Here is a 26,904-nt window from a genome sequence, read left to right on the forward strand (position 1 = left end):
GATTACAGGTGTGAGCCACCATGCTGGGCCTATATCCTTATTCTGTAAGTTTTTCTATTTTAAAAATTATTTGTTTTAAAAACTTTTTTGTTAAAAACTAAGACACGCACACTCGCACCGGCCTAGGCCTGCACAGGGTCAGGACCATCTGCGTCGCTGGCTCCGCCTCCACGTCTCGTCCCACTGCAAGGTCGTCGGGGCAGCAACAGGCACGGAGCTGTCACCTCCCAGATGACAAGGACCTGTGGACAACTCCTGAAGGGCCTGCCTGAGGCTGGTTTACAGTTAACTTTTTTTTAAAGTAGAAGGAGTACACTCTAAAATAATGACAAAAAGTGCTGCACAGCAAGTGCACAAACCGGGAACACAACCGTTTATTACGTTTACCACCATTATCAGGCATTACGTGCTGTGCACAATTACACGCGCTGTATCTACACCACAGACGCGTAACAATGCCACTCGTTACAGGGACCACGATCACCCTACGCTGGCACTAATTTCCATTGTCTTATTTTCTGAGTGTCCTGCCTTTCTAGGGCTTCTTTTCTCCCCCCACTCCTTTTCTTCTGCTGGGCTGGTTGGCAGTTTTCCCCTCACCCGTCTCCCTGTGCTGCCACGGAGGTTGTGTGACTGACTGTAACTCGTGCGCTGGCCGTGGGAGCCCTCGCGGAGTGGCGCGGCACGCTCCCCGCTCCCGCACCGCCCCGTGGGCTGTTTCTATCCACTCAGCGCCGCGACATGGATCCCGCCACGCACTGCTCCCTGCGTCTCCAGCCTCCTTGGGGTCACTTCCTTTTCCCAAAGGCCGTCTGCTGTGGGCCGCCTGGTCCGGAGTTAGTCTGAACACGGCCGCGTTCAGGCCCGGGGAGCACCCCCTCTCGGGACAGGGCTTGATGCTGCGACTGCTCCTTGCGTGCGTCACCTTCTGGCTCCCTCGCTGCTGGCGAGGCATCGGCCAGGTTCTCCCTGCCGTGCCCCGCAGCAGTCGCACTCTCTCTGAGCGTGTCTGGGGTCTGATTCTGGACTCTGGCGTTAGGTAATTCTATGTTGCTACGTCTGAGACGGATTCCTCCTGGTTTGTCCTGCTGGGATTTCTGAACGTGAGGATTGGCTTCTCTTATTAACTTTGGAAAATCCTCTGGGTGTGTCTCTTGGAACTTTGCTCTCTGTTTTGTGCTCTCCTTCCAGGGCTCCAGCCGCATGCGCGCTGCTCCCTCTCTGTCCTGTGTCGGTGTTTCTCAGACTTGCTGGTGCAAACACGTCGCCAAGGGCTGCTGAACAACGCACAGTGTGATTCTGAGCAGGGCAGGTGGGCAGACGGGCACGTGAGGGCCACGGGGAGCCGCTCTGTGTGTCTGACCTGAGGGGAGGGGTCCAGAGAAAAGAAAGATTTACCCCAAGCCCGTGGCGAGGGCTGAGGAGCGGCTGCGGCAGCCCCGCTCTGCAACAGGCAGCGGGTGGCGAGGCTTGCCCGCGCCGCCCCCACTCCCAGCGCAGGATCTTGGGAAGCAAAAGGCTTCGGCACCAGAGGCCAGGCCCATCCACTGGTGCCTGTGGGCCGTGGTTCTGGCTCCTCTTTCCACGTCATTGCCACCACCGAGAGGGGCATCTCACACCCTCCCCATGCGTTCTGCAGGAGACCGAAAAGCGGGAGGGGAAGGCGCCCACCACAATCTGCTCAAATCTCTGCAACGTGCGCGATGACCACAGAGCCTACACTTGCTCCTCACGTGTCCCCAGAGAAGAGTGCACCACCCATAGGTCCCTGTGGTTGCACAGCTAGGATGAAGGGACACTTTCAATGCGATTTCTGTCATTGTGACACACGCTTGTTCAATTTCCCCACGATTTATTCACTAAAGAACGAACTTCTCAGCAGACACCGGTGCCCATCTCACTCCCCGCACAACCTACCGCCAACGCCTGGTGACGGAGGAGGGTGGCCTCGTCCCACACCCTGACTCAGCCCCAGCCTACTTCCCGCCCAGGCTTCCACTCCCGCATCTGCACAGCGGGCTGCCGCCCCGAGGCTGCTCTGCAGGGTGGTGCAGGGCCCGGGTGGCACGTTCTCGGTCAGCGCCAACGTGTTCTCTCTTCCTGCTCTCAGCACCCCTTTGCATGACGGGGTGTTGCCTAAGGGAGGCGAACTCTGCAAACTAGAAATAAAGATTCCCGTGAAGAAGGGTATTTTTCAAGTTCACTAATTTCTTCCAGGAAAAAGCAATTCCTTCCTGGTGTCACTGTCCCACCGTAACCACAAGGACAGCAAAACGGGAGGAGAGAATCGAGCTGTCCGTTGGATCCTCAGTGTGTTGTCCGGCTTCACCAGCCCCTGCGCCCGCCCTGTCCCCATTTGCTGCTGTTTCTCTTTCTCAGCTCCAAGACCGCAGCGACCTGACGCTGGCAGGACACGCAAAGGTGCGGGACGGTTTCCACAGCGACGAGTGGCTGCCCGGAGCGCTGGCCCAGACTGGACTGAAGATGACCCGACACGCCCATCCACCCCTCCAGAGTCCCCCCGCTGCGGGCTGGGGCGCGGCCTCTGCCACGCACCTGGGCTCTCCGAGCACCGTGAGCTGCCGGGAGGCTCTGGGGAGAGCAGGGAGGGCGACGCGGGAGACGGGGAGGCTGGCAGTGCCGGAGGTGCTCAAACAGGAGTGAACTAAAAACACGCACACTTCGGTTTTCGATAAGGAAATACTTAGATCTAAGGAACACATTCCTTACCATCTCCGCGTCCGACGTGGGGCCCACAAGTCCGGTACGAGGTCGAGCTCAGAGGCGGCTGCAGTATACACGTCAGCCACTCCGGCTGAAATGAACTTTGTCTTCAATTACATTGTGAAATGATATTATTTATAATTGTTATATTTGTGTTCTAAGAAATTGAAGCTTTAAAAATTCCTGCTAAGTACTAAGCTCAGATAGAAATTGCCCTCCGGGCCATCATCACCTGTGTCACCGAACAGTATTTTATTTTTGTTTTCAACGGATCACCTAAGTGACTAGCCAAGCTTCAATTTTACGTGCCTGCTAGAAAATCCCTCACGGAAGCTTCCACTCTTCTGTTGCTGACGGCTGCTCACCAAGCCCCACGGTACTGACAGAGAAAACAGCACGTTTTCACAGCCAATGCACGACAAACTGCCACGTGGCCTGGGCCACGCCTGCCGCTATGACAAAATACCTCAGATGAGGTAATTTGTAAACAGCACAAATTTATTGCTCACAGCTATGGAGCCTGGAAGTCTGAGATCAAAGTGCCAGGCGTTCTGGTCCTAGGACGGCCGGGTTTTACTTCCCAGAGGCGCTGTGAGCGCCGTGTCCTCATGTGGTGGGAGGGTGCAGGGCATGTGGGCCTGGAAGCCCCTTTCCCGGGGGCGCTGAGCCCAGGCACGGCCGCGCACCCCCGGAGGCCCCACCTCCTCACACCTCACCTTGGCACTAGGTTCCAGCATATGGATTTTGGAGGGACAGAAACATTCCAAGTATTTTAAATCTCTACCATATGCAAGGAGGCGATTATATAACAGTTATATGTTAGTTTAAACCAATCTGAAACAAATAATCTGTAAAACACCCGTTTATAAGAGATGCTAAGAAAGTTACATGGGAAAGAGATAAACAACCAATTAATACAAAATCAATCGATCAACCAAACCAATCAAAATCTCTCTCTCACACTCGTGTGCACACCCACAGCCTGGGGGATTTCAGACCAGCGACTCCAGCGTCCGCCCCGCAAAGGCCTCAGTGGGAGCTGCAGGCCCCTTGGCCACAGAACCACAGGAGACCTGCGGGTGTTCACCGAAGGGCCCTGCAGTTCTGAACATCCGACTTTAGAACTGTTGTCTGGGGCAAAGATAAACATGAGCCCAGTCAGTTAAACTGCCCCTGGCCAAGGATGCCGCACACTGCATTTCCTTTGGGTTCCAGAGCTTGACAAAACCCGAGTGACCAGGCTTTCAAACCTGCTTTTGCACACACACGTGCATTTCTACATGTGCCAGCAGCCCTGCACCCAGCACCCAATGAAAACTGGGCCACTCCGGAAACTGGGCCTCTGACCCCACTGGGCTTCCGTTTTGATTTTCTCTCACTCGGGATGTTCTGCTGGGAGGCGTCACACCCACCCATGCGCAGCGCCCTGAACGCATGCACGCACACGCCTGGCACCGTCCACTAGGCTCAGACTGAGTGAAGCCCTAACAGCACGCTCTGGCCGGGGGGCCGTGCAGGTGTGAGGTGGCCACAGCCTGGACTTCCTGCGGGGACACTTGGGGACGTGTCCACAGTTGATCACCGAGGACGAGGCATTGCTGATTAGAGAACGGCAGAGTCACCACGGGACCAAACCCAGGAACGTTAAGCCTGCCTCTGGGGGCAGGGGGGGAAGGACTTTTCTTTATCTAGGTTCCCTATCATTTGAGTCATGTGTTGCTTTATGAGAAATTTTTTAAAAAAGAAGAACCATCGGTATTTGCTTTCAGCTCAATAGAAATGTTCCTGCAGTGACAGTGAATCGAATCTCTATATTTCAAACCTTATTCATGTTAGTTAACTTCTAAAACTCTCCCCTGACCTGCCTTCACATCTTATTCAGACGAACGTCTCTTTTCTGCTGAACCAAAAGCAGCAGGGTTTGCAGAAGGCCCCGGAGCATGCGGGCCAGCCCGCGGCCGCCGCCTGTCTGGTGCCGCAGAGCAGCGCGCACGGAAACGCGTCATGAGGAGCAGCTGCTGAGCGGGGCCGACACGCACGACGGCCCAGAGAAGAGAAACAGCCCCCGGAACGGCCACCAGGTTTGCTCCCCCTGCCGCAGCACTCGGTGGCTTCCGGGCCTGGCGTCTCTGTCTGTCCCCTCCTTACTCTTGCCGCTCTTCCCAGCACCGACCAGTGCAGACCCCGCGACTCAGTGGACCCAAAGCCCTCTCGGGAACAGCCCTTCATCTCTTGGCCCCTTGGCCACAGGCCTCCGGACACGGGCTGGACGTGGGCCAAGAGGCATCTAGGATTTTGCTCCTTGAAGTCCTTTCACGGAGTCTCCGTCCTCTGCACTGAGGCTGCATCCAGACGGTGACACCCTCAGGAGGTGGATGTCTGGGGCCCACCCAGCCCCTCGAGGCCTCTCCCTGGCTCTGGGATGGAAACGAAGGCCTGTCCCATGTGCTTTCGCCAGCTGGGCTCTCTGTACACGGATGGCCCTGCGTGCCAACCAGGCTCTGAAAGGGGAGAGTTCGGCCTCACTAGGCACTTACGTGTCCTTCCCAAGGTCTCTCTGAAGACCTTCTGATACCATCGCCGGCTTCGTGGGTGCACGCCAACACCGTGCCAGCCCCCGCCCACGGAGGGTGGACACGCACCCTCGCCACCCTGTCACGTGGCTCCTGCACAGGCCAGGAGCTGTTCTACAGTTACCATCTGGGCCCCGTGTGGGAGGCAAGCCCTGGACCACAGCAAACAATCGAAACAATTTGACATCAGGCCAAGTCCTCAACACAAGCAGAGTTAGTGCTAAGAGGTTAAAAGGTTATTCCAGGTCATATGGATACGACACAGGTCAGGAACACTGAGAACGGATTAATATTATTGTGTAATATTAATGTTGGTAGCAATGAACAGCGGCATGCAGGAAGGTGGGTGATAACGAGAAAGTAGGGGTGAAGGGGAGACACAGTGCACACTCACATCCGGGTGGGGGATGGCGTACTGTCCCTGGATGGTGTAGGCCTGCAGAGAGAGAGACACGCGTCAGCCCACCGCCCAGCGCTGTGGCCCTTCCCCGCCGGCTGCCCTCCCTGCATCTCCACCTGCCCCACTTGCGGACCGAGGGCCAGCCCTCCAAGGGTAGCCACGGGACCCTCCAGGGGTAGCCATGGGACCCGCGGCCCAGGCAGGGGGCAGGGATGACGCAGCCCCGGCACTTTCCGCTCTCACTCCCCTGCACTTCTTGAAAGCAGGACATCTAAGAATTAAGAATGATCCGTCTGACCTCCAAGGAAGAGGTCCACTAATTACTAACCTTTTGGAAATTTAATCAACCATCCGAGTAAATATTTTTGGGAAATATTTACCCCGAGAAACCCAAACAAAGACAGAAAGCTTTAAAAGATGACCAAAACCAACGTTGCAAATGCCAGATTGAGCAGGAAATGGATCTAAATCCACCTCAGGACTGACCCAACTCATCACTGTTCACGTGAAATCTCCAGTGGGCAGCCCCTGGGCCAGGGGTGGGGGGGCGGCTGCTGTGACTGGGGATAGGCTCACGGCACCCCCAGAGGGCTCAAGCAGGTTTCATTGTTTCCTTTGCCTTTGAACAGTGGCTCCGACCACTGGCAGCCTCTTCCCGCCGACCCTCGCTCTGCACCCTGGAGGGTGGGGTGGCCCCCACCTGCCTCGATGGGCCCATCGCTAAGACACCTCGGTGACTCAAATTCACGGCCAACAACCAATGAACCACACGGAGTCGAGGGAGAGTTAAGACCACAGACAAGCTGTCAGGACTTGGTGACACGGAAGCTGCCATGCTAGGCCTGGTGGTGGCATGGGTGTGGAGGGATGTGGCCTCCAGCCCCTGGCCATGCCTGGCCCCACGCCCACTTCCTGTGGGACCTGAGGCATCCACCGTGTCCCTGTATGGGTCCCCATGCACCCCACAGGGATACCTCGGGGAAGGCCACGTGTCCCCTCTGTGGACCCCAAACCCTCCCACAGGTTTTGAATCTGCCAGGAGTTTTCGTCACAAACAACTCAGCCTGGCAGTTAAAGGCCAAGCGACCCCCAGACAGGGATCTGGCTGCAGCCCAGCTTCAAGCAGACCCGACCCCAGCGGAGGGAGGCCCCGGCCTGGGAAGCAGAAGCATCTTATCAGACACGGCCGCGCCCTAGGCACGGAGAGCTGTGAGCTCGCGGCCTGCACGAAGCTGTGGAGAGCCCTGTTCAGGCCCAAAGTGTCACACAACGTGAGGCCCCGGGGCTGTGACGCTCGGGGCTGCTGTCCTCTCAGCCCCCACGTGTCTGGCTGAACTGCAGGGCACAAGGAATTCTTTGTCCTAGACCCCTTAATTTCCTGATTTGTCTTTTTATTCGCGTCATGTGATGACGTTTTGTGTCGGCTCGCTCCTTGGCAGGCTCTGCCTGAAGGAACCGTCATCGGCTGACCCCGCCACGCCAGAAACTCTGCGGCGCCCCCAGCGGCAGGCGTCCTCTCATCCTGACCAGTTTGGCAGTAGTGGCCTGGGCCGATTCTCAGCCACCGCTCTGCGGCTGTGCTTTGTCCCCCAGAGCTGGCATGTGGGGGCTGAGTCCCAGGGGCCGGAGGGCATCTCCTCAGCTCTCACTCACACCCGCTTCTGAGGTCCTGTCCTGGCAAAGTCCTGCTCCTGGCAACCTGAGTGCAGAAGTGACTCCCAGGTGCCACTGTCCCCTGTCCACCACCGAGGCTGAGTCCTGGCCAGGCCAGACCGTGCCAGGGCAGTTGGGCTGTGCTCTAGAAAGGCTGACATCTTAGCGACAGCCTCGGGCGTAGCGACCCTCGGCCGCAGTAAAGCAGAGAGGCGCGTGCTGCCGCCCACGCCGCAGGTGGAGAGGCGAGCCCAGCTGCGGCCCGGGCACTGGCCAGAGCGGGACCACATTTGACCATATTAATACACCTTCCTTTTGAATAAAAGTACACATTTTACCGCAGATACTGTCATGGTTTGTTTAAACGTTAAGGTGGAGTCCACACAGGCTACTAACCCGCTAACCAGCCACGAACTTCGGGGGAGGCACTGAGACGGAGTTCTGAGCCAGGACTCGCTGCTGCGGGACCTGTGGCCCCACGTCCCTGGTCAGTGAGGCCCGGGGCCGGCCCCTCAGGAGGGACACACAGGTCCCTGTCTCTCTGGGCCACTTCCTGACCTGTGAGGGGGGACGAACCCTGCCCCAGGGCGGCCCTGGCAACAGGCTGTGCACTCGAGGGCTCCTTGCCAGGGCAGGACAGGCCCGGGTGTGAGGGGCTGGGGGGACGCGCGGCCGGAGCGGCGGACCAGGCCTGTCCTGCCCCGCGCAGGCTGCGTGCGAGGCGCCATGCTCCTCTCGGTGGACACACCGGGGACGCTGCCTAGTGCAGATCTGGTAAGATTCCTTTACCTCATAGAGAAATCATGCGAAAAGTGGTATTTGCCTTTTTTCTTTCTTGTTAAATGTCAAAGTAACACCTCGGGCCATTCTCTCCTGGCTGGGGTCACCCGTGGGGAAGTCTGAGTCTCAACTCTCCCTCGAGCAAAGACACACATCGCGACCGACTGGACACAGAGCTCTTCCAGGCCACCCCCGGCTGGCAATTTCAAAGTCCGTGGACTGTGGGTGCCACAGTGACCCGGGGGGCACGAGAGAGGGAGCTGGGCAGGGTCTCGTGCCTCTGCTCCCCCCGAGGCTCTGCCAGGCTGGCACCGCAGACGTGGGCGCTGTGCGCGCAGGGGAGGAGGTCCTGGCCACAGCGGGGCGGACGCCCACCCGCCAGGCCGCTCTTCCCTCTCTCGTGTCACACAGGGGATGCACTGGGGTTTGGGAACGCGCACTGCAGGAGAAACGGGACCCCAGCTCTCACGGTCCTAGCTGCCTCCAACACCGGATGCGCCTGCCCTCTGCCTATATGCTTCCTAAAAGCACCCAAGAACTGGTGTCCCCTGGGCAGATCCAGGTGTGACCCTGGCCCCAGGGTCCCTCCTGCTGGGCCAGGGAGCCCCTGGGAGAAGGCGAGTCTGCAGGGCCTCTGTCCCGCCCGGAGCCGGGTGTCGGCGGGAGAGCTCTGTGTCCAGCGCGGGTGGGACACGTGCACGTGAGAAGGCGAGAAAACCTGAGTGCACTAACGGGCAGCGGCGGGTGCTGCAGTAAAAGGCTGAGGTTGGCAGTGGAGGCCGCGAGCGGGTCGGCTCTTACCTGACCACCTGCAAAAATGACAGGGGTGGAGGCGGGCTTTGGGCGGTAGGGAATGGTGGCACCTTTCGGTGGGGACTAGGAAAAGGGACAGGAGAGGGAGAGAGAGCGTTAGAGCAGCTCCACAGCACGGAGGGGAGGCCCTTCCCCAGCCCCCACCCTCCCAGAGCCCCAGCAACGGCAGCAGCACCGGGTGGGGTGGAATCCCGCGTCCGCGCTGCCTGTCCCCTCCGCACGGGCTCCTTCTCACCAAGCCCCTGGGCGGCCCCTCCTGTGAGTGACCACCCGGACCACCCGCCCTAAACACGCCCCTGGGGCCGGCCAAGGCAGGACGCAGAGGCTCCAGGCAGCGTGGGGTCCTGGGGGTCAGTCCTGTGGAGAGAGGCGGCGTGGGTGGTCGCCTGCAAGCAGGACCCTGTTGTGGAAGGGCTGGCTGCCGCCAGACAAGCCCCTTCCTCTGCGCACGGCCCCGCAAGGCCGGGCCACTCCTGCTTCGCCGGCGGGACAGAGAAACCCGTGTCCCTCAGGAAAAGCCGGGCCTCGCACACAACTCCTGTGAGTGCCCAATGCCCCAAGGGTCAGGAGAGATCGTCACGGGAAACTGAGAAACATCCAGTTTCACGATTTAAACTTGGACTCCAAAGGAAACATCCCATAGTCATGAGGAGGTTTGCTGTACTTTCCCTCGGTTATTCTACATCCAAAATACAGGATTAATGTTCTCAGGACGGGCCCTTCCCTGGTCCCTGTGTGGCCGTGAGCCGTCGTCCAGGGCCGGCCGCGGATGGGGAGTTGGGAGTCCTGGCCTGGGGGGCCCAGCTGGAGCTGCGGAGAGCGGCGGGGCCGTGAGGTGCGGCCCACGGCGTAGCTTGTCCCTCAGAAGGGTCCTGGAGACGCGGGCGCTGCCCACATGCAAACGTGCAGTGCTGGGGGAGGCTCGGCCTCTGCGGTCACACGCCGCAGCCTTACCCTGAGTGGGGCAGGGGCTGCTGAGCGGGTCTGAGCTGACCCAGGCTGGGTCTGGAGTGACGCCGGCTCCCAGGGGCCCGTGTTCAGGATTTCTGCAGTTAAGGTGTCTCTGGGCAAACGGGCTCACGGTGCCTCAGGGGCTGTCGTGGAAAGAGTGTGACTGAACTGAGTGGCCACGAGCTGGCGTTGTCCTCGCACCAGCTGCCAACCAGCTGCAGCCTCCCAGACACTGGGCTCCGGGAGACCCAACGTGGTGCATGAGGCGACTCTGGCTGTGGGTCCCGGCTTCTGTTCTCCCCCGACGTGCCCTGGGCAGGGGCCCCGTCTCTCCCTGGGGCTGCACGGGCCACTCTGCGCTGGGAACTGGCCCTGGGAGCATCTCCTGCGTCAGGCAGGGCGGCTGTCTGTGGTGATGCGTGTGTCTTCCGCGAGCCCCGCCCAGACCCATTTGCGCCATGGGCCTCCCTTTCTTCCATAATTTCGTGGGGTGAGGCTGAGACACACCCCGTAAACCTAGCCCCAAAGTCCTCTGATCGACGAGGAGAGTTTTTAAAGCATTTTTTGCTTTATTTTTCCAGTTACTCTTCATTTAAAAATGGAGCCAATTGTTTCCTGGTGTGATGAATCTTCCTCCCCTGGTGAGCAGGGCCTCCCCGGACTCTGAGGGCAGCGCAGCACCAGCCAGGCCGACCGGCTCACACATCTCACGGCAACCTCGCCATCGGAGCGAGACAAGGCGGTTCCGACGGCAGCCCTGGGCACTGGTGTCCCACAGCCCTCGGGGTCCCCCTGCTCCTGTGGGCAGCAGCCCCGCGTTGGCACTGACGAGACCACAGGTTTTGCCCTGAGGAGCTGGCCTCACCCCATCGGGGACACAGCAGGCCGCGTCCCTTGCAGAGCTGGTCGTGTTACTAACCACCAAGCGGAGCGCCTGCCGCCTCCGTGCAGAAAGGAGCGCGCTCCCCGCCCCGCCGCGTGCTGGGGCCTCCTCCCCATCGCAGCCCCCGGGTCCCAGACAGGGCAGAGGGAGCGGAGAGCTGGGAGGAGCACCGCCCTGTCTCCCCGACCGACCGCGGTGTGGGGAAGATTTCAGAACAAGACAGTTTTGAAAGGGATTTTTGACTTCGCAAAATATCACACTTCAGGAAAACAAAAACTATGCAAAAATTTTTAAAGAGTTGAAAAGGGTTTTAGCACCAAGCCAAGTGCAAGGGAGGGATGAGGGACAGTGGCCTTGGGAGGCAGGGAGCACAGCAGAGCTGCTGGAACCTTCCGTCTGAGGCAGGACTACTTCATTTTAGCTTCAGGAGAGACCAGCAACTATGACAGCTTCATGAATTTGGGATATTGACAGAAATTCAAATTTCAGGGTTCTTTTCTTCCCCCCAAAATTTCAAGAGAAGCTTTTCCTGCCCAGCGGCACCTTCTTTGCATCTCTGTTTTAATCCTTTTGCTCATTTATCTCCATTTTTACATATTGGACATTTTCATGAGTTTTCCCTAAGTTCTGCCCTTCATACCTCCCTAGCGGTGTGACGCTGCCTTCTGCAGACCAGTGGCTCCCTGCGGCCGGACCCGGCGCTGGGGCCTCCCCCACAGAGAGCCCACCGCGGAGCACGCGGCCCCGCCCCCTCCCCTCACCCCAGCAAGACTTCTCTCCACTGTGGACGGGTGCCACGTGTGAGGCTCCAACTCTGTCCAGAAAACGCCTTCCGACAGGGAGTAATCACATCTTGTCCCATTCCAAAACCAAGGGGAGAGGCTCACCCCTCTCCACACACCCTCTGCTCAGGCTCTGCAGTGAGGACACGGCCCGCTGAGCTCACATTCATGGCTCTGTGGCAGCCGCCAGCAACCAGTCCCCCCAACAGCACCCCACCCTGGCACGGCTCTCGCTCTGGCTGCCTTGACCACCAGGCTCCTGACGCCAGCCCCCACACAGCCCTGACCGTCAATCCTCGGGACAACCGACGCACCCACACCTTTCCTGACGCCACAAGAAAGCCACACGGCGCTGAGCGCGCCTTCGCTGACGTGTGCCAGCCACGTGCACAGACTGTACCTCCAGCATGACCACACAGATCTGCTTAACACACTGGATGATGGCGTCCGGGGTCCCCGAGATGGTCACCGCCCGCTCCGTGGAGTTGGGCAGCATGTCCCCGGCCACCTGGACCTGGGCACCTGTGGACTGGAGACACAGGGCGTTGGAAGGGGCTGACAGCCTGGCAAGACAGGCAGCACGTCCCAGTTCCCGGGGGGCAGCCACGGCACCTTACAGAACTGCATCAGCCTGAGCACCCACCCTCCCTGTCCCCGTCGTGCCACGCCGGCCCGGACCACAGCATGGCACCTCGGGCAGGGCTCATCCAGTCCCAGCAACGCTGGGCAGGAGGCATCTAACCCGAGGAGAGTGTTTGCCTGGGGACACTGCTCTTTGCAAACACACAGAATTCCATCCCCTGTGCAGTGTTTCGGGTCACAGAGAAAGGTGGGTTCCAGTCCTGGGGAAGGAACCACGACTGGGGTGGCTGCCTCATCTGGGCAAGGGAAGGATTCAGGCTTTCCATGAAATAAGGGGAACGTGTGAAAATACAAAACCCACACCTCCTCCAAACGCCACCCAGCCAGGACAGCCTGTGGTGCGGGGCCGTCCCAGGAGACGGGGCGGATGCGGCTGAGGCAGCCCCTTGCCGGGAGCAGACAGCAGCCCACGTGGGGGCCCTCATGTGTCCCAAGCGCATGACAGGGGCCCACCCCAGCGACTGCCCCACGAGGCCCCTCCCCTAGCATGAGGCAACAGGGGCTCTGTGAATGCATGGGTCTCCCACGCGTGAGTCCTGCTTGCTGGAAGGACTGCCCCTAACCTGGGCTCCCGGCCTGGGCACCTGCAGTGACGGTGCTGGCCGTGCAGGCAGCACGGGGGATGCAGCCTGAGACCGCCCGGTCCCCCCAGCGCCCCCAGCCCCAGAGGCCCCACCCCGGAGGAGGGTCCTGTTACCTCCCTGATCTCCTTGATCTTGGAGCCACCTTTGCCGATCAGGGACCCGCACTGGCTTGCAGGCACCACCAGTCGCAGCGTCACGGGGGGCTTGCTGGTGGCAGGGCTGTTGCTCATGGAGTTGATGATGTCCTGGGGAGGCAGACAGACACGTGTGTTGGCAGAAACATCACGCCTCTGATCCTAAGTGAGCAAAGACCTAAGAACAAGAAACCATTGGGGGAAGCGGATATATCGACTGTGTCCCCTGCCCAGGGCCCACCTCAGGGAGCTCCAGAACCACTTCTCTGTCCCCTGCCCAGGACCTGCACTGTATCTGAGAGCTCCAGGGCCCCTTCCATGCACAGAGAGGGACACAGTGGACAGGCCAGGCCATGATCAGACAGCGCCAGATGTTTTCCAAATGGACGGGAGGTGCTGGCAAGAGCAACTCAGGGCATCGTGGTTAGCCTGATTCTGGGGACTCCAGTGGTTCTGTTCTTGGTCCTAAAGACTTGGTTGGCAGGTGCGGTGTAGACACATAGGTTGACACACAGGAGGTTTGAATGCTGGCCCGAGGGAAGGGGAGCTAGAGGCAGGGTGCCAGCTGGTGGTGTCTGTCCCAGCACCAGTTGAGGCAGAGTTGTTGGGGACAGGCCACGATCTCAGGGTGCAGGGTATGGCGGGTAGGAAATGGCTACTGGGTGTCCGTCCTGGGGCAGGGAGCTGTGTCACTCACTCAGCAAGGCGAGGGGCCGCTGGGGTGGTCGGGGTGGGCTTGCACCAGGCTGGCTTGGGCAGCCAGCTTGTCTGCTCTTGTTCTGTCACTCGGAAGACAGAGCTGGGCGTCAGGCACCTCAGGCATGCAGGTGGGGGCATCTGGGCTGTGAGAAGCCAGGGCCACAGAGGCCCAGAGCCCGCAGCAGAGCAGGGGCCCACGGGCTTCACGTGAGCAGTGACGTGTGTCGGCGCCCCCATGGACAGCCTGCACTGCTGTGTACCTCACCCTTTCCACGTTACAGTCTTGGGAACGCCATTTACCCCCCGCCCCAACGCGCCCTTCCTTATAGAAACATCAAGGTCACAGAAAGTGGCACATTAGCTCACCCCCAAAGTGACGTGCAGAGGTACAGATGGGGGGCTGGGGCGGTGTCCCTGGAGGGCAGACTGGCCGTGGGCCAGAGGAGGGCTGGGTGGGCAGCGGGGGCCCACGGGCTTCGAGAGGAGGCTTAGAGACAAGGAAGTCCCAGGAGAGAAGGCCCCCTGTCCTGCACCGCGTGGACACCCGACGGAGGCTGGGCTCCTGTGACTCGCAGCGCCAGGGAACGTGCGCTACCGAGGAGCACCCTGGGATTGGCCAGGGGCTGGGTCACAATGCCCGGAGGCAGCAGCCACGGGGACCGTACACGGGAGTCAGGACTTGCGCTCGTCCAGCGACCAGGCCGTGCAGGACAGGGGAGCGCCAGCTCAGCCTCTGCAGCGCTCGGCCCAGGACGGCCTGAGCTTGGCCGGTGACGGCAGCTTCCGCAGTGTTCGTCCCCTTTTCCAACTCAGGCCACCCAGCGAAAGCCAAATGTGCCCCTCAGACTGATCCCACAGGACGCCCCACTTCTAGTGAGCCTGCCCCTCGTTCCCCTCGACAGCAGCCTCCACCCCGGCTCTCGAGCCGAGGCCTTGAGAAGTGCCGGCCCCGCCGGCTCTGAGCACACAGCCTGCTCTTGTCAGCGGCCTGGTCCACCTGTCGTGCGGCCCACCCAGAGCGTCTGCACTGCCTGCCACTGGCCCAGGCCCTACGCCTCGCTGTGGCAGCTCCTGGAGCCCATGAGGATGTGCTGTCGCGGTCTGGAGCCCGCCCTCTGCGCTGGGCTCTGTGGCTGCTTGTTCTCGGTTTGGTGCTGGCTGTGTCATGGTTCCCACTTGCTCGGCATTGCTGGAGGAGTCGGGCCATTCCTCCGTCCCCTCTGCTGTCTTGCGCTGCTTTCACGCTCTATTGTCTGTGGGCTGTCGCTTGCCCTGGGGGCGAATTCCAGGCAGACGTGAGCCTTTGCCTGGGCTCACAGGCCAGCATCCACTTGGACCAACGTGGCCGTGACCAGTAAATCTGGATGGAGCTCTCCTTTGTCTCCACTTTGTGTGACAGGAGCTGGTCTGCAATGCAGACAGTGTCCCCTCTGGTCCTGCGTCTGAGGGCAGGTGGAGAGAGGCGGCCTCCCACCAGGCTGTGGACGGAGACCAAGGCGCAGTGCTACATCCCACATGCTGCCGCCGGCTCACAGTCCCGAGTCTAAACCCCTCCCCTTCCAGGAGTGCGCGCTCAGGCAGCCCTAGTCCTTACGCCTGGCCTTCTCAACGGCAGAGCCTCACCAAGGATGCTTCGGGCCTGCCGTGGCCACCTGCACTTCCTGGGAACACCTAACGAGGCACAATCCTGGTCCCAATCCCTTCCGAAGCCACCTCTTCCCTGGAGTGACCTTTGACGCCCTCTGGACCAGCAGGTGGCTGCTCTGCCTCCACCTGGACGGGACAGCACTAGGCCATAACAGTCACGCCAGGGGGTGTCACTGAAGCCCACTCCCACAGTTCTCAGGTCCTCATTCAAGACGTAGAAGACCTAAATCCCCCTGGTGATTTGGTTCTGACATTTCCTACTTGTTCAGAGAATAAGGAGGCCTGTGCAAAGAATCCCTCACTTGCTCTCAGCCTTAGCAGACTGCTACGGAGCTAATGTTCTACCTCAAACCTGAAACAGGAGGTTACCCAGCAGGCGCTGGGCTGACCTGCCCCCAGAATCCGCATGTTGAAGCCCCAACCCCCAACGCGACTGTATTTAGAGATGGGCCTTTACAGAGGTGATGAAGGTCAAATGAGGCCATTAGGGTGGTCTGACTGGTGTCCTTACAAGAAGAGAAGCTGAGGACACAGACACACACAGAGGGATGACCCTGCCAGGACACAGGGAGGAGACACCGTCTACATGCCAAGGAGAGAGGCCTCCGAGGAACCAGCCCTGCCGCTCCCTGACCTCGGGCGTCCCTCCTGCAGCACCGCGAGAATGGATGTCTGTGGATGTCTGTGGTTTGTGCCGCCCAGCGCAGCATTTTGTTATGACAGTTCTCATGACATGGTTGCCGTAACCAACCGAGCTCCCCTTCAGGACAGCATCCTCCACGTGAAGTAAAGCCAGCTGGACGGCAGAGCCTGTCACACTCACTGACGCCGTCCACTAGCCAAAGGTCAGACGGCACACGTCTGTGCAGGGGGCAGGGCTCTGGAGTGGCCATGGCTTTGGGACACTTTGGAACAAAGGGGTTCTCACCTCCGCTGGAACCCCACCTCCACGCGGCGGCGATTACAAGGGCTGCCGCTGACGTGGAGAGAGGTGACAGGGAAATGGAAGGACATGCCCAGCAGATCATCGCGCCAAACAAACCGCTGTAGCCAAGGCTACGACTCCATCTAAACCCGCAAAGGCGAAATCTCTGGAGGCAATCAAAGAGGCCATTATAAAATATCACTTAGTTCCTGATTTTAAAAAGAGAGAATGGAAAAAATCTGGCTGTACCCTTCACTCGGATGATCTCTGGGGCTCCCGAGATAGCCGGTTGGTGGCACCAGATGATTTCTCGCAGATGTTAGCCACGCCCATCCCTGAAACTACTCATCATGGAACAGACGAGTTGGTTGGTGTCTCAAATCAACATTGGTGGGAAGCTGTGCACAGACAGAGGAGCTTATTTCCAAGCCACATGTCACCCGTCAGCAACATAACCCTGGAACACTGTCAGGGTGAGACCCAGCCCAGCAGCAAAGCCTCACGGGTTCTCCAAATACCTTCAGATGGGTTTTAACCCTGGCTCTCAAATCTGCTTTATTGGGTGTCAGTTTTCAGGAAGGGTTGAAGCACATCCTTGCTTAAAAGCCACAGCCATTGATTTTGTGTTTCCAATCTGAAGCACACCAACTTCTACACCAAATGACTCAGGCTCACGCTTTGAGAACCATTATAAAAGAACTCTGTTTAAGTGGTATCTCTTACTCAAAACCTACACTGTCCTCACCATCCTCAATCTTCTGGAAAAACTGAAAGGATCAACAACATCCTTAACTTAAAATACCAAGACTTTCAGAATCCCCTGAGCTCCCTTGGCCAAAGGTGCTCCTATAGCCCTATAGCCACACAGTGCCTGCCCTCGGGACACCTCGGTTATCACCTGATGGGCTAGTGACGGGAGGGCACACTCTGAGGACGGGGGCAGAGGTGGCGCATGACTGCAAGGGACTCCCCATGCCTGCCTATCGCCAGCAGTGTCTTCCAAACATCCTCCTCGTGACCTTCACCCGGGAGATTCTCTCTATGGGAAGAGATGCCAGGGAAGAGCTGCTCCGAATCGCACTGGCAGGACCTTCCCAGGTGTGGTTAACACCTACAGCAGCAGAACTGCAGGGACGCGGTCCTCAGGGTCACGTTTCACAGCTAGAACAGCAATTCAGAATTCCCCACGATGAGAAAGCTACTGCGATAGCGGACTTAGACTGAGGGTCTTAGAGACCCTCTAGAAGCAGCCATTCTTCGGAAACAGCTGACCCGAGACCTTCATGGCAAGCTCATGACCTTGGGAGACGGCTGGCTTTGCGCCTAAGATGTCACACCAAGACCTCTGTCTAATTCCTGCTTTGTTTCCATCTGCCTGTGTATAGCCTTTCTCCCTCTCATTTCCCATAATCCTCCAGTTGTCATCCTCTCACAAGAACCCTTGTCTCAAATTTTCTTTTCACATGTGGTCACTGTTAGGTCAGAACGTGCTCATTCTAATGCCATTCTTAGATTGTCCCTGTGGCCACTGCTCTCACGCCCACCAACTCCGGGACACACCACCCACCACCTGAGCCGCAGGACAGAAAGCTCCCACAGCCCTGGTTTCCCCAAAGGAGGCCCTGGGGACACAGCCAATGGTGCTTCCCCCTCATCTACATGGACGGTCGGCCCTAAACAGACTGACCAGAGACTCTGCAGCGCCCCTTTCTCCCAGGAAAACAACCTACTAGTAAGGTCTATTTATCAGACCCCAGGTCCAGGTGATTCTAAGTCAAAATTCAACAACCTTCACAGACCCGTGGGCCACACACTCACCTCCTGGAAGAGATGACTACAGTCCAAACTGTACCCAGCTGACGTAAGGCCTGGGTGCCAACTTCACGTCCCGAGGTCTCCGTGTGCCTCTGCCAGACACTACCGCCTTTGGGGCCAGGTCGCCTGGCCCTGCTTCACCCAGACTATGGCTTGCGCACTTTAGGAATAGCATTCAGAGACCGCTCTGTATGCAGAGACCCTAACTCTACGAACCTCCACGCTGGACAGTCTGACTCAGACTCAGTTTCCCAAACGGGCCACCCTTGCTTGTTCGGTTCCCTACTGAGGGATCGCTCACCACTGTCCATGAGAACAGCCAGGCAGCATGCCCACTGGCGCAAGTCACACCAACAGGAAACACTGAGGAGCCTGTCACCAACGGTGGCACCTCCTCTGCCCTAGACGGAAGACAGACCAGTCCCCGTGCACTGGCGCCAGCTGACAGACGCCTGCCCTGCTCCCCACGTCTCACTGGCCAGTCGTGGTTGCGTCTGTGCCCCTGCGCCTGTTTCCCACCGTACCAGGATGGAGGGAACGGGCCCTCCCCCAGCTTCAGGAGAAGGCTATTCGGGTCTCTAAGGCTGACCCTCCCGGTCCATGCGATTTGTTCTCTTGGCCTGGGTAGTGGGAGCTTTGGTTTCAAAGCACCTTACAGGGTGCTTTAATCGTTCTTGTTCTTGTCATAGTGGTAACGATGCTGACTCACTGCATTCTATCCAGAGTCTTAAATATGTCCGTATACGACTTTCTCATCAGATGATCGTCATGTTGATACAGCAACAAAAAAGTCAAGAAGATCTCACAGTACAGTTGACCATGAAGACAACTGCACAATCTCTGAGTGGTGAAGATCTGGGTCTCTGGCCCTTTCTGAGCTAGCCAACCTCTTGTAAGTGAGAGAATGACTAAAAGGGGAAACTGAGAAACTGAACAACCAACAGACCGAGGCCAGGTCACCTGTGACAAGAGGACAATGGCCCCAACCTCTGCAACCACCAGCTGGGAAGCCACACCCCAGCCTCTGGGGCACTTGGCCCAGAACACCAGGGCTTGGCCAGTGCCTGCAGCTTCCTTGACGTCTGCTCCCACTGCCAAGTCAGGCGCGAGCGGAGAAAGCCCGACACACTCCTCCAGCCAGTCACGGGGACACCCCTCGCAACTGGCGGCCTGCAGCCTCCATGCCATGGCCTCCAGGGCACACCGGACCTTCCCTTTTGCCCATTCTGAAGCCCCCCCCCGCCTGCCAGGAGTCTCTGCCAGACACAGCGGGGGCCGCCCCCGCAGCAGCTCTGCACCAGCCTCTGCGTGCTGCCACCTGGAGGCTTTGCTTACCCGGCACTCTGCCCCATCACTCGATGCTCACCCCTCTAGGACACGAAATGCATCTCTAAATAACTTCTGGCAATTTTGAAAAATTGGAAACACATAAAAACACTAAGATTTAACTCACTGACAGAGCTACACAGCAGTGCCGCGTACATACATGCATGTGCATCCGTGCGCGTGCGCACGCCTGGGTCTCCACCTGTACCTGTCCGTGTCTCAGCCAAGCCACACACGCTGTCCCGGGGACGGCAGCGGCTGGGTGGCGTGCATCTGAGGACCAGGCCGCGCCAGCCAGGGCTTTGTGGGGGATGTGGGTGTTGCTTGAGGGTCCCTGTGTGCCCTGGTCGGAGGCATGGGGTGTCCTGGGGCTGAGCTGGGTGGCCTGGGCAGGGTCTGCGGAGCGGGAGTAAGGCGGCTTCTCCAGCACACCTGCTGGGGGTGGCTGCCATAGACACAGAGAGGGACGCAGCCCTGCCCAGGCGGACCAGAGGGGGCAGAGTCCCTGGGGGGCAGAGGTGAGCGGGGCTGACGCATGGCGGAGGGACCCAGTGGGGGCCTCACCTCCTCAAACTTGTATGCGATCATGGCAAAGGCCTTGAAGATGGCGTCTGTGGGGCCCGTGATGGTCACGATTCTCTCTGGGCAGTTCCCCTCCGAGATGTTGATCCTCGCAGCACTCTGCAGCCAGAGCAGGGAAACCAGCACCAGGTTAGAGCCACGCCAGCAGCCCGGGCTCTCTGTCTGCCGACCACAGTCGACGCAGCCACGTGCACCTGGCCCTCGACTGCAAACCGCACCACTAGACAGTCAGGTTCTCCCCAGTAACCTCCCTTACGGTGAGATTTTAACTGGCAAAGAAAATCCAAGTGATGCCCTCCCCACACACGGAGGCACAGGAGGCCCGAACCGCCGCGTGCGCAGCGCGACAGTGAGGAGGCTCACGCCAGCCCTGTGCTGAGACCCGCCTGCCCGTGCAGGGCCCGGAGGGCAGCGGGCAGAGCCGCCACGGCACACACACGTGGTGTGGGTCACGCAGGCCACACTCACCTCCTCACGCATCTTCTTCACTGTCTCTCCTTTCTGGAATAAAGATTTAGACAACAAGGAAAAGGTCACTCGCGGCTGCACTGACGGCACGCACGGGGCTTGGCGCGGCCCACGTGGTACCGGGAGCTGCCACCATGTGCCCGTAGGGCCTCCACCTCCCCACTAAGCAGCCGACTCCATACCCTCCACAAGCTGGAGGGCATTTCAGGTAAGGAAGCAGAGGCGCAGGACCCCAGTCCTCACCCAGGGCACACGGCCGGCAGGCCAGGCTCTGCCCCGACTCAGCTCACCACCTGCGTGCCCTCGGGCGCCTGACCCCCAGACGCGCCTTCTGAAGCTCTCCTGAGAAAGGGCCAGGGCAGGGCCATGGGAGCCCCTCCCCTGCAGTGCAGGGGTGGAGGGGATGGGGCACAGGGACCCCCAGGGATGGGCACGGTGCAACAAGACAGGGAGGCAGCGTGTCTCCCTCGGCCTCTCTTCCCCAAATGGGCTCTTGGCCCACCAGGGAAACTTGAGGCAGACTTGAAGCCCTCCGCTGTCACTCGTGGGGCCGCTCAGTAACGGGGCCCGTGGAGTACGCGGGCGCATGCTCCTTACCGGGGTCTGGGGCCCAGGAAGGAGGGCTGGCCACCAAGGCAGCGGGCGGAAGTCTTTCTAGGACAGGGCCTAGGGAGAGCCCGCCCCCTCAGCTCCCACAGACCCGGGGACCAGCTTGCACAAGGCGCCCCGACAGGGCCGCGTGGTAGCCCCCGGGCCCTGACTTCATGGACGCAGTGCCGCACACCCGCTGGGTGCCATCCTGCGCCGGGCAGCTGCTGTCCTCTTTGTCCCCTTACAGAGACCCTGAGAGAGGCAGAGTTTGTTCAGTAATTACCTTCCCGATGATGCTTCCGACTTCCTGCAGGAAAAAATCACAAAAACATGCTGTCAGAGCAGAAGGAGGAAAAGAATCCGGCACAGACCCTGTGAAACCCATCTACCTTCCCCAGGTGAGCGAGGGGAGAATTCAGACCCTGCCAGGGAAGCCCACAGTCAGGCTGTCCACAAAGAGGCCCCGCGCCCGAGGCTGCCTCTGCGCCCGCCTGACCAAGGCCCGCGGCCCAGGAGAATGGCTGCTTTCCAGAGAGAGGGTTCCGGAGGCATCACTCATGCACCTGAGGCCTCCAGGAAACCCTGCAAGAAACAGATGAAAAATAAAATTTCTCCCAATTTTGTGACTTAAAGAAAATTTAGCACTGCTATTGCTATGTGACTTATTTTTAAAAGGTGGAATATCGAAAGTAACACTGGAACACGCTGCCACAGTTCTAGTTCTAAAGTCGAGCCCGAGACAGTTTGGGGACATACACCAGGGGGTCAAGGGTCTCCCTGCCTGGCAGTGGGACGGGACCAGCCAGGGTCCTACCATGGCAGTCGCTCGAGGCTGGGCCAGCCTGGCTCTAGTCACAGGGAGGACGTCTTTCAAAATCTGAGTCGCTTCCTCATTACAACGAAGTTCTGAGCAATTATTACTATCACGGTCCTTGTGACGGCCTTGGTCTCTGCCAGTGCTGCCCAGAAGGGCGTGCGTGGGGAACAGTGTGAGCAAACGGTCCCTGTCTGTAGGGCACCCGCCCCCAGGGAGCGTCTGGTGGCGGCCTGGCTGCTGGGACCCTGCGCTTGGCCGCACAGAGAACCCCGTCTGTGGGGCCCACTGGCTTCCGGCACCCGCCAGGGAGGGGGCAGGTCATCCTCTCTCCATCAAGACACGGGAGTTCTGGGAGGAGGCTGTGTCTTCTGGAAGCGTAGGATGTGCCTGTGTACGGGCACTGGAGCCCAGGACCTCTGGCAGCCTCCCCAGGCGGGAGGACACACAGACACGGGGGTCGGAGTCCTCGCGGGACAGAGCCCAGCCAGAAGGAACCGGGCCGACCCTGTGCGGCTGGACGGGAAGTGGAGGTGTGACCTCGCGGTGCTCAGAACAGAGAGGAGTGTGGAAATGTCGCATAGTGCGCACGGCACAAACCCGCCTTCCTGAGCTGCCTAGGGCTGCGCGGTTGGGCGCTCAGAGCACTCCTAGTGCACGCATCTTGGCTTCCAAAGCGCCGTCCTCTGCCTGAAGGAGTCGGGGTTCTTTGGAGAAGTGGCTGATGCCAGGACTGGGGCAGGGAGGACAGGATGGCCCGAGTGGCGTGTCGTACGAAGGGGAAGGGGGTGCCATGAGGAAACACTCGGGAGCTGGCCAGCCAGGACAGCGTGGGGGTCAGGAGAGGTCACGCAGCCCCAGCATGAAGGAACGAATGAATGAATGCCCTGAAAGTCTGACGACAAGTGGGACACGGACACAGCTGAAAGCACCTCCCAGCCCAGCGTTCTAAGTGCAGGGGAAGAAGGGCAGCTCCAGGTGGAGCCCCGAGCGTCCTGCGACCGGAGGCTGTGGCGATGCACCTGCCACGGCAAGGAGACTTCAGACAGGGCCAGAGCGGAGGACGTGCCACAAAACACTGGCAGAAACTCGGGGACAGTCAAACCCCGGGGCAGTTTCCCCAGACTGAGGGACAGGAATGCTGCCCGTGGCTCCGCCCTGGGGCGCCCTGTGGTCAAGGGCAGCGTCTGGATGGCTGGGGAGACCCTAGCAGGGTCCTGGGGGGAGGTGTGGGGACGCACCCGTGGTGACCTGCCACCGGTGGCTGTGTGAGGTGACGCAGGAGAAGCCCCATTTGCAGAAAGTGCACACAAGGCGTCCAGTGACGAGGAAGTGTCAGGCTGGTGACTCAGTCTCCATTGGTTCCGGGGAACGTAACTGGGGTTGCATTTGCAACTGCTTTGTCAGTTTGAGAGTAAACGAAAATGACACATCGCAGGCCCCGGCGCGGCAGCCCCCCGCCTCCCGCCTGTACCTTTCCGTGCATCAGCAGGCGGATCGTCAGCGTCACGTTCAGGCCGCCTTCTGAGACCTTGGACTCCATCTTTCTCCCAAAATGCGGCTGGGGGTGGTGGCTTAAGGCGCTGAGGGCGCTGTGAGGGAGGACAGACGGGGTCCAGAAGGCGTCACCTGGAGAGAGAAGGTGCGGCTGCTGCGACCCAAGGACAGTCTCCGCAATCCTGGAGACCAGGGCTGAGCTGGCCGCCCGGCCCTCGGGCTGCCCTGGCGGGAGAGGGGTGGGGCCGCCATCACCACCACGTGCTGGCCAGGCTGGGGAAAGCCCCCAGGGCTGACTGGCCACGGGACCCTGGGCAGGACCCTCCAGCCTGCCTGAGTGTCGCACCTGCCAAGAGGGCCACGGGAGTGCCTCTCAGGGGAGCTGGGGCGTGAGGGGTCACCCGAGAGAAGCGCCGCACGTGTGCACAGAGCCAGCGCCGTGCCAACTCCATCCTCCCACCTCCTGGCACAGCCCCGAGCAGCCCCCCGAGCAGAAGCCCCTGGGTGAGCCTTGCTTCGGCCTGAGGAGGCCGGGGAAGCACAGGTGCCCGTGTTCCCCGCACCCAGAGCCAGCGGTGCCCGGCAACCTCATCTCTGACGCGGATTCCGTCTGTCAACTAACTGCCAGACAGCCGAGTGAGCCCCGTGTAAAGTGGTCAGAAAACGCCTTCTGCACAAGTAACACTGGTCATATCGCTTCTGTGGACAGGCATGTGGCGAGCTGGCTCAGCCCCCTGGGCAAAATTAAGGCTTCATTTTATGATCTATAAGCAAAGAATGATTGTAGGTAGTAGAACTGAAGTGTCCGTGGGAAAGCGAACTGGTGACTTGGTGGCAGCTGCCTCGGCGGCCTGGTCTGTACAGTGCTGGGCTCTGCAGACCCCACTCAAGGCGTCTGGACACACAGGGCCCTCCTGCAGCCCCCTTCTCTTGAGCCTTCTCCAGGGGGCCAGATGCAGAGCACAGGTCACCCCCATGGTGGCGTGCAGAGAAAAGCGGGCGCCCTTGTAGGAGCCGCACTCACGCCCAGAGGATGAGAAGAAGGAGGCGAAGGTGGCGGAGACTGACAGTGCGGGCGGAGCGGGGTCAGCAGGGCCCTCAGCACCGAGGGGGCAAGAGGTGGGGGCCTCGGGCACGCTGCCCGGGAGATGGAGGCTCCCCCGCCCCTGGCTGTGCGCAGGAGTCCCCAGGTGGCTCCGTGTCTGGCAGCAGAGAGCGGGGGAAGGAGGGCAGGGCACAGGACGTGGCAGGGGTGTGAGCAGGCCCACAGCACCTGGAGACGTGTGGGTCACGGAGGGGTGGCCACTTGGTGGGCAGCAGTGGGCCGGGTTCCACGTGGCCCAGGACCCGGCATCAGGCAGCTCAGGGCAGAGACTGGACAGGCCTCAGGTGCTCCATTCACCTGCCCAGGTGCGCACCTAAGAGGTGGGCGAGCCATGGGAGTGGGAAGGAGCCGGGAGAGCTCCGCGCACACAGTCCACGCTTAGTCCATCACCGAATGGGAACGTGGCCCCAGGCCTGGGCGACCAGCCCTGCAGGAGCACAGTCCCGTGGAGCTCGCCCGTGCTCCTCCCCGTGACCCCTCCCAGGACCCCTCCCCGTAGCCAGGCTGCTCCATGCTCCCTTGGATCTCACCTGCACTGATGAGGGGCTTGAGCCCCACACGGAAGAGACTATGGGTTAAAAGTTGGGGCAAAAAAAGTTTTTCCTCATCAAAATATTTTAGCTACGAAATATGCTAAAAGAAAAACACAAAGCACAGAAACAAAGTATATTCCAATCCCCCACATGACGTGTGTGAGGAAAAATCTGCTAAAAGCACCCACTGGCGACTGACGCACAAAAATGACAGCTACCGATGTGTTTCTGCATTAATGAAACAACGTGCTATCATACACTCGCGTTTCTAAAACTGCGTTTACAGGAAACTTCATCAACAAACTCAAATTACTAGTTCTCATTACTGTTTGTAATGAAATGACACTTTGTGAATAACAATTTTAACATAGTATTTCACAAGGATCTTACACAGCAAAGTTTTAAAAACAATCCTCACATACTAACGTTCTCTCTCTCCACTGCCCAGCTCCGTGGCTGCCAGCTATGTGTGGCTATTTACATTTAAAACTCAAACGTCACCAGCCACGTTTTTCGAGCTAAACAAATAGCCTCACGTGGGTGGCTGCTGCCATCTGGAAAAGCACAGAGACCGTTTCTGTCCCTGCAGAAAGTTCTGGTGGGCGGTGCAGCTTACATAGCCACCTCCCTACGTCTGGCTCTAAGAACTCAGAAAGGAGAGGACACCTAGTTCAAATGCCCGGCGTGGCACCAAGTGACCACCACGGTGCCTAAGCAGACGCTGCAACGAGCCCGGCGGAGCCCTTCTGTCTGCCGGGCTGACTCTGCAGCACCAACGCACTGATCACGCTGAGGCCAGCCCAGCGCTCTGCGCTTCCTTTCTAATTAAAACACCTCCCCTCTGTCAGGGACAGCAGGGCCCTGCAGCGTCTGTTATGTAAATGCTTCCAACCCAGGGAGGAGAAAGTGGGTCAGCTCCTGCTAGGGGTGCTGTGGGCTCTAGGCTGTCAGCAGCCATCAGTCACACAGGCCAGTGGGCGCACAGTGGAGCGGCTGGAGCAAGGGCAGCCCTGGGGAGGGGTGGAGGTCACCGTGACTCGGGACCCTGGGCCTGGGAACCCTCCCTGTTCAGCCTGCTGCCCCCAGCTGATGATGACCAGCCACTGTCTGTCCATGGGGCAGCTTGAGGGGTGTGGGGACCGGGTTCGAGTGGCCCATTCTCTGGCCCATCCAAGGCCCCTCCCTCTGTTCTCCTCAGGGCGGCGGATTTAATACATTTTTAATTCCTTTAATGGGCGGAGAGGAGAGACAGGCCTGGCCACCCCGTGGTGCCTGGGGCCCGCCCCCTTCCACAGGGAGCCTGTCCGGGTGGAGGTTTAAATGCCACTGCGTGAGGACACCGTGCAGATGTGCCCCAGCCCAGAACACGCCTGTACCCTGGACTCCTGGGGCAGCAGGTTCCAACAGACACCCACGCGTGAGAAGTACGACGAACGCAACTCCGGCCCACCCTATCCCATCCCTACAAATCCCAGCCGCTCACCTGCAGCCAGGATGTGGAATCTGAGCCCTTCCCGCCCCTCCGGCCCACCAGGTCCCAGGCTCCTGCCCACCCCCCATCTCGGGGGCCAGTGACCCTCCAACCAGCACACAGATGCCCACCCTCTTGAAAGCCTCTCCCCGGCCTCCTGTTCTCTGAGTTTAGCCCAAGTCTACAGCCCTGCCCCAGCTGACACGGGCCCTAGGGGTGAGAGCCCCACCGCATCCCCCCAAGACCCCAGCCGGCACCCTCCTCACAGCCGCACCGCATCATGGCACCTTCTCCAGGGGACGTCCCTGTTAACCACCACCCCCCATTTCATACACAGTCCTGGAGCCGAGCTCCCGGGCAGGGGGCAGTCCCGGCACCCACAGTGGGGACGGCCACTCAACAAACGAGATCAAGGTGAATGGACGGAGCGAAAGTGCCACGAAGACGACACACGTAAGACAGGACAGAGGCTGGATGCGGGGCAGGCCTGGGGCCTCTGAGGGACCCACCCA

The 26,904-nt window shown here is 59.6% G+C and overlaps 1 protein-coding gene across 1 annotated transcript in view; it reads right to left on the reverse strand.

Moving 5' to 3' along the window:
* The window catches only part of PCBP3 (poly(rC) binding protein 3), a 39,492-nt gene extending 16,081 nt beyond the window's left edge, over window positions 1–23,411 (reverse strand). Inside the window, exons 1-8 of the mRNA XM_012652684.1 lie at window positions 23,261–23,411; window positions 21,256–21,279; window positions 20,382–20,414; window positions 19,896–20,012; window positions 12,899–13,030; window positions 11,960–12,088; window positions 8,932–9,006; window positions 5,692–5,733 (exon numbers count right to left, since the gene is read on the reverse strand). Coding sequence (XP_012508138.1) covers window positions 5,692–5,733; window positions 8,932–9,006; window positions 11,960–12,088; window positions 12,899–13,030; window positions 19,896–20,012; window positions 20,382–20,414; window positions 21,256–21,279; window positions 23,261–23,329 — 621 coding nt within the window. The 5' untranslated portion in view covers window positions 23,330–23,411. The remainder of the gene's footprint in view (window positions 1–5,691; window positions 5,734–8,931; window positions 9,007–11,959; window positions 12,089–12,898; window positions 13,031–19,895; window positions 20,013–20,381; window positions 20,415–21,255; window positions 21,280–23,260) is intronic.
* Window positions 23,412–26,904: the final 3,493 nt, after the last annotated feature.

The sequence above is a fragment of the Propithecus coquereli genome, unplaced genomic scaffold, assembly GCF_000956105.1.
Source record: "Propithecus coquereli isolate 6110/MARCELLA unplaced genomic scaffold, Pcoq_1.0 Scaffold399, whole genome shotgun sequence".
NCBI lineage: Eukaryota > Metazoa > Chordata > Mammalia > Primates > Indriidae > Propithecus > Propithecus coquereli.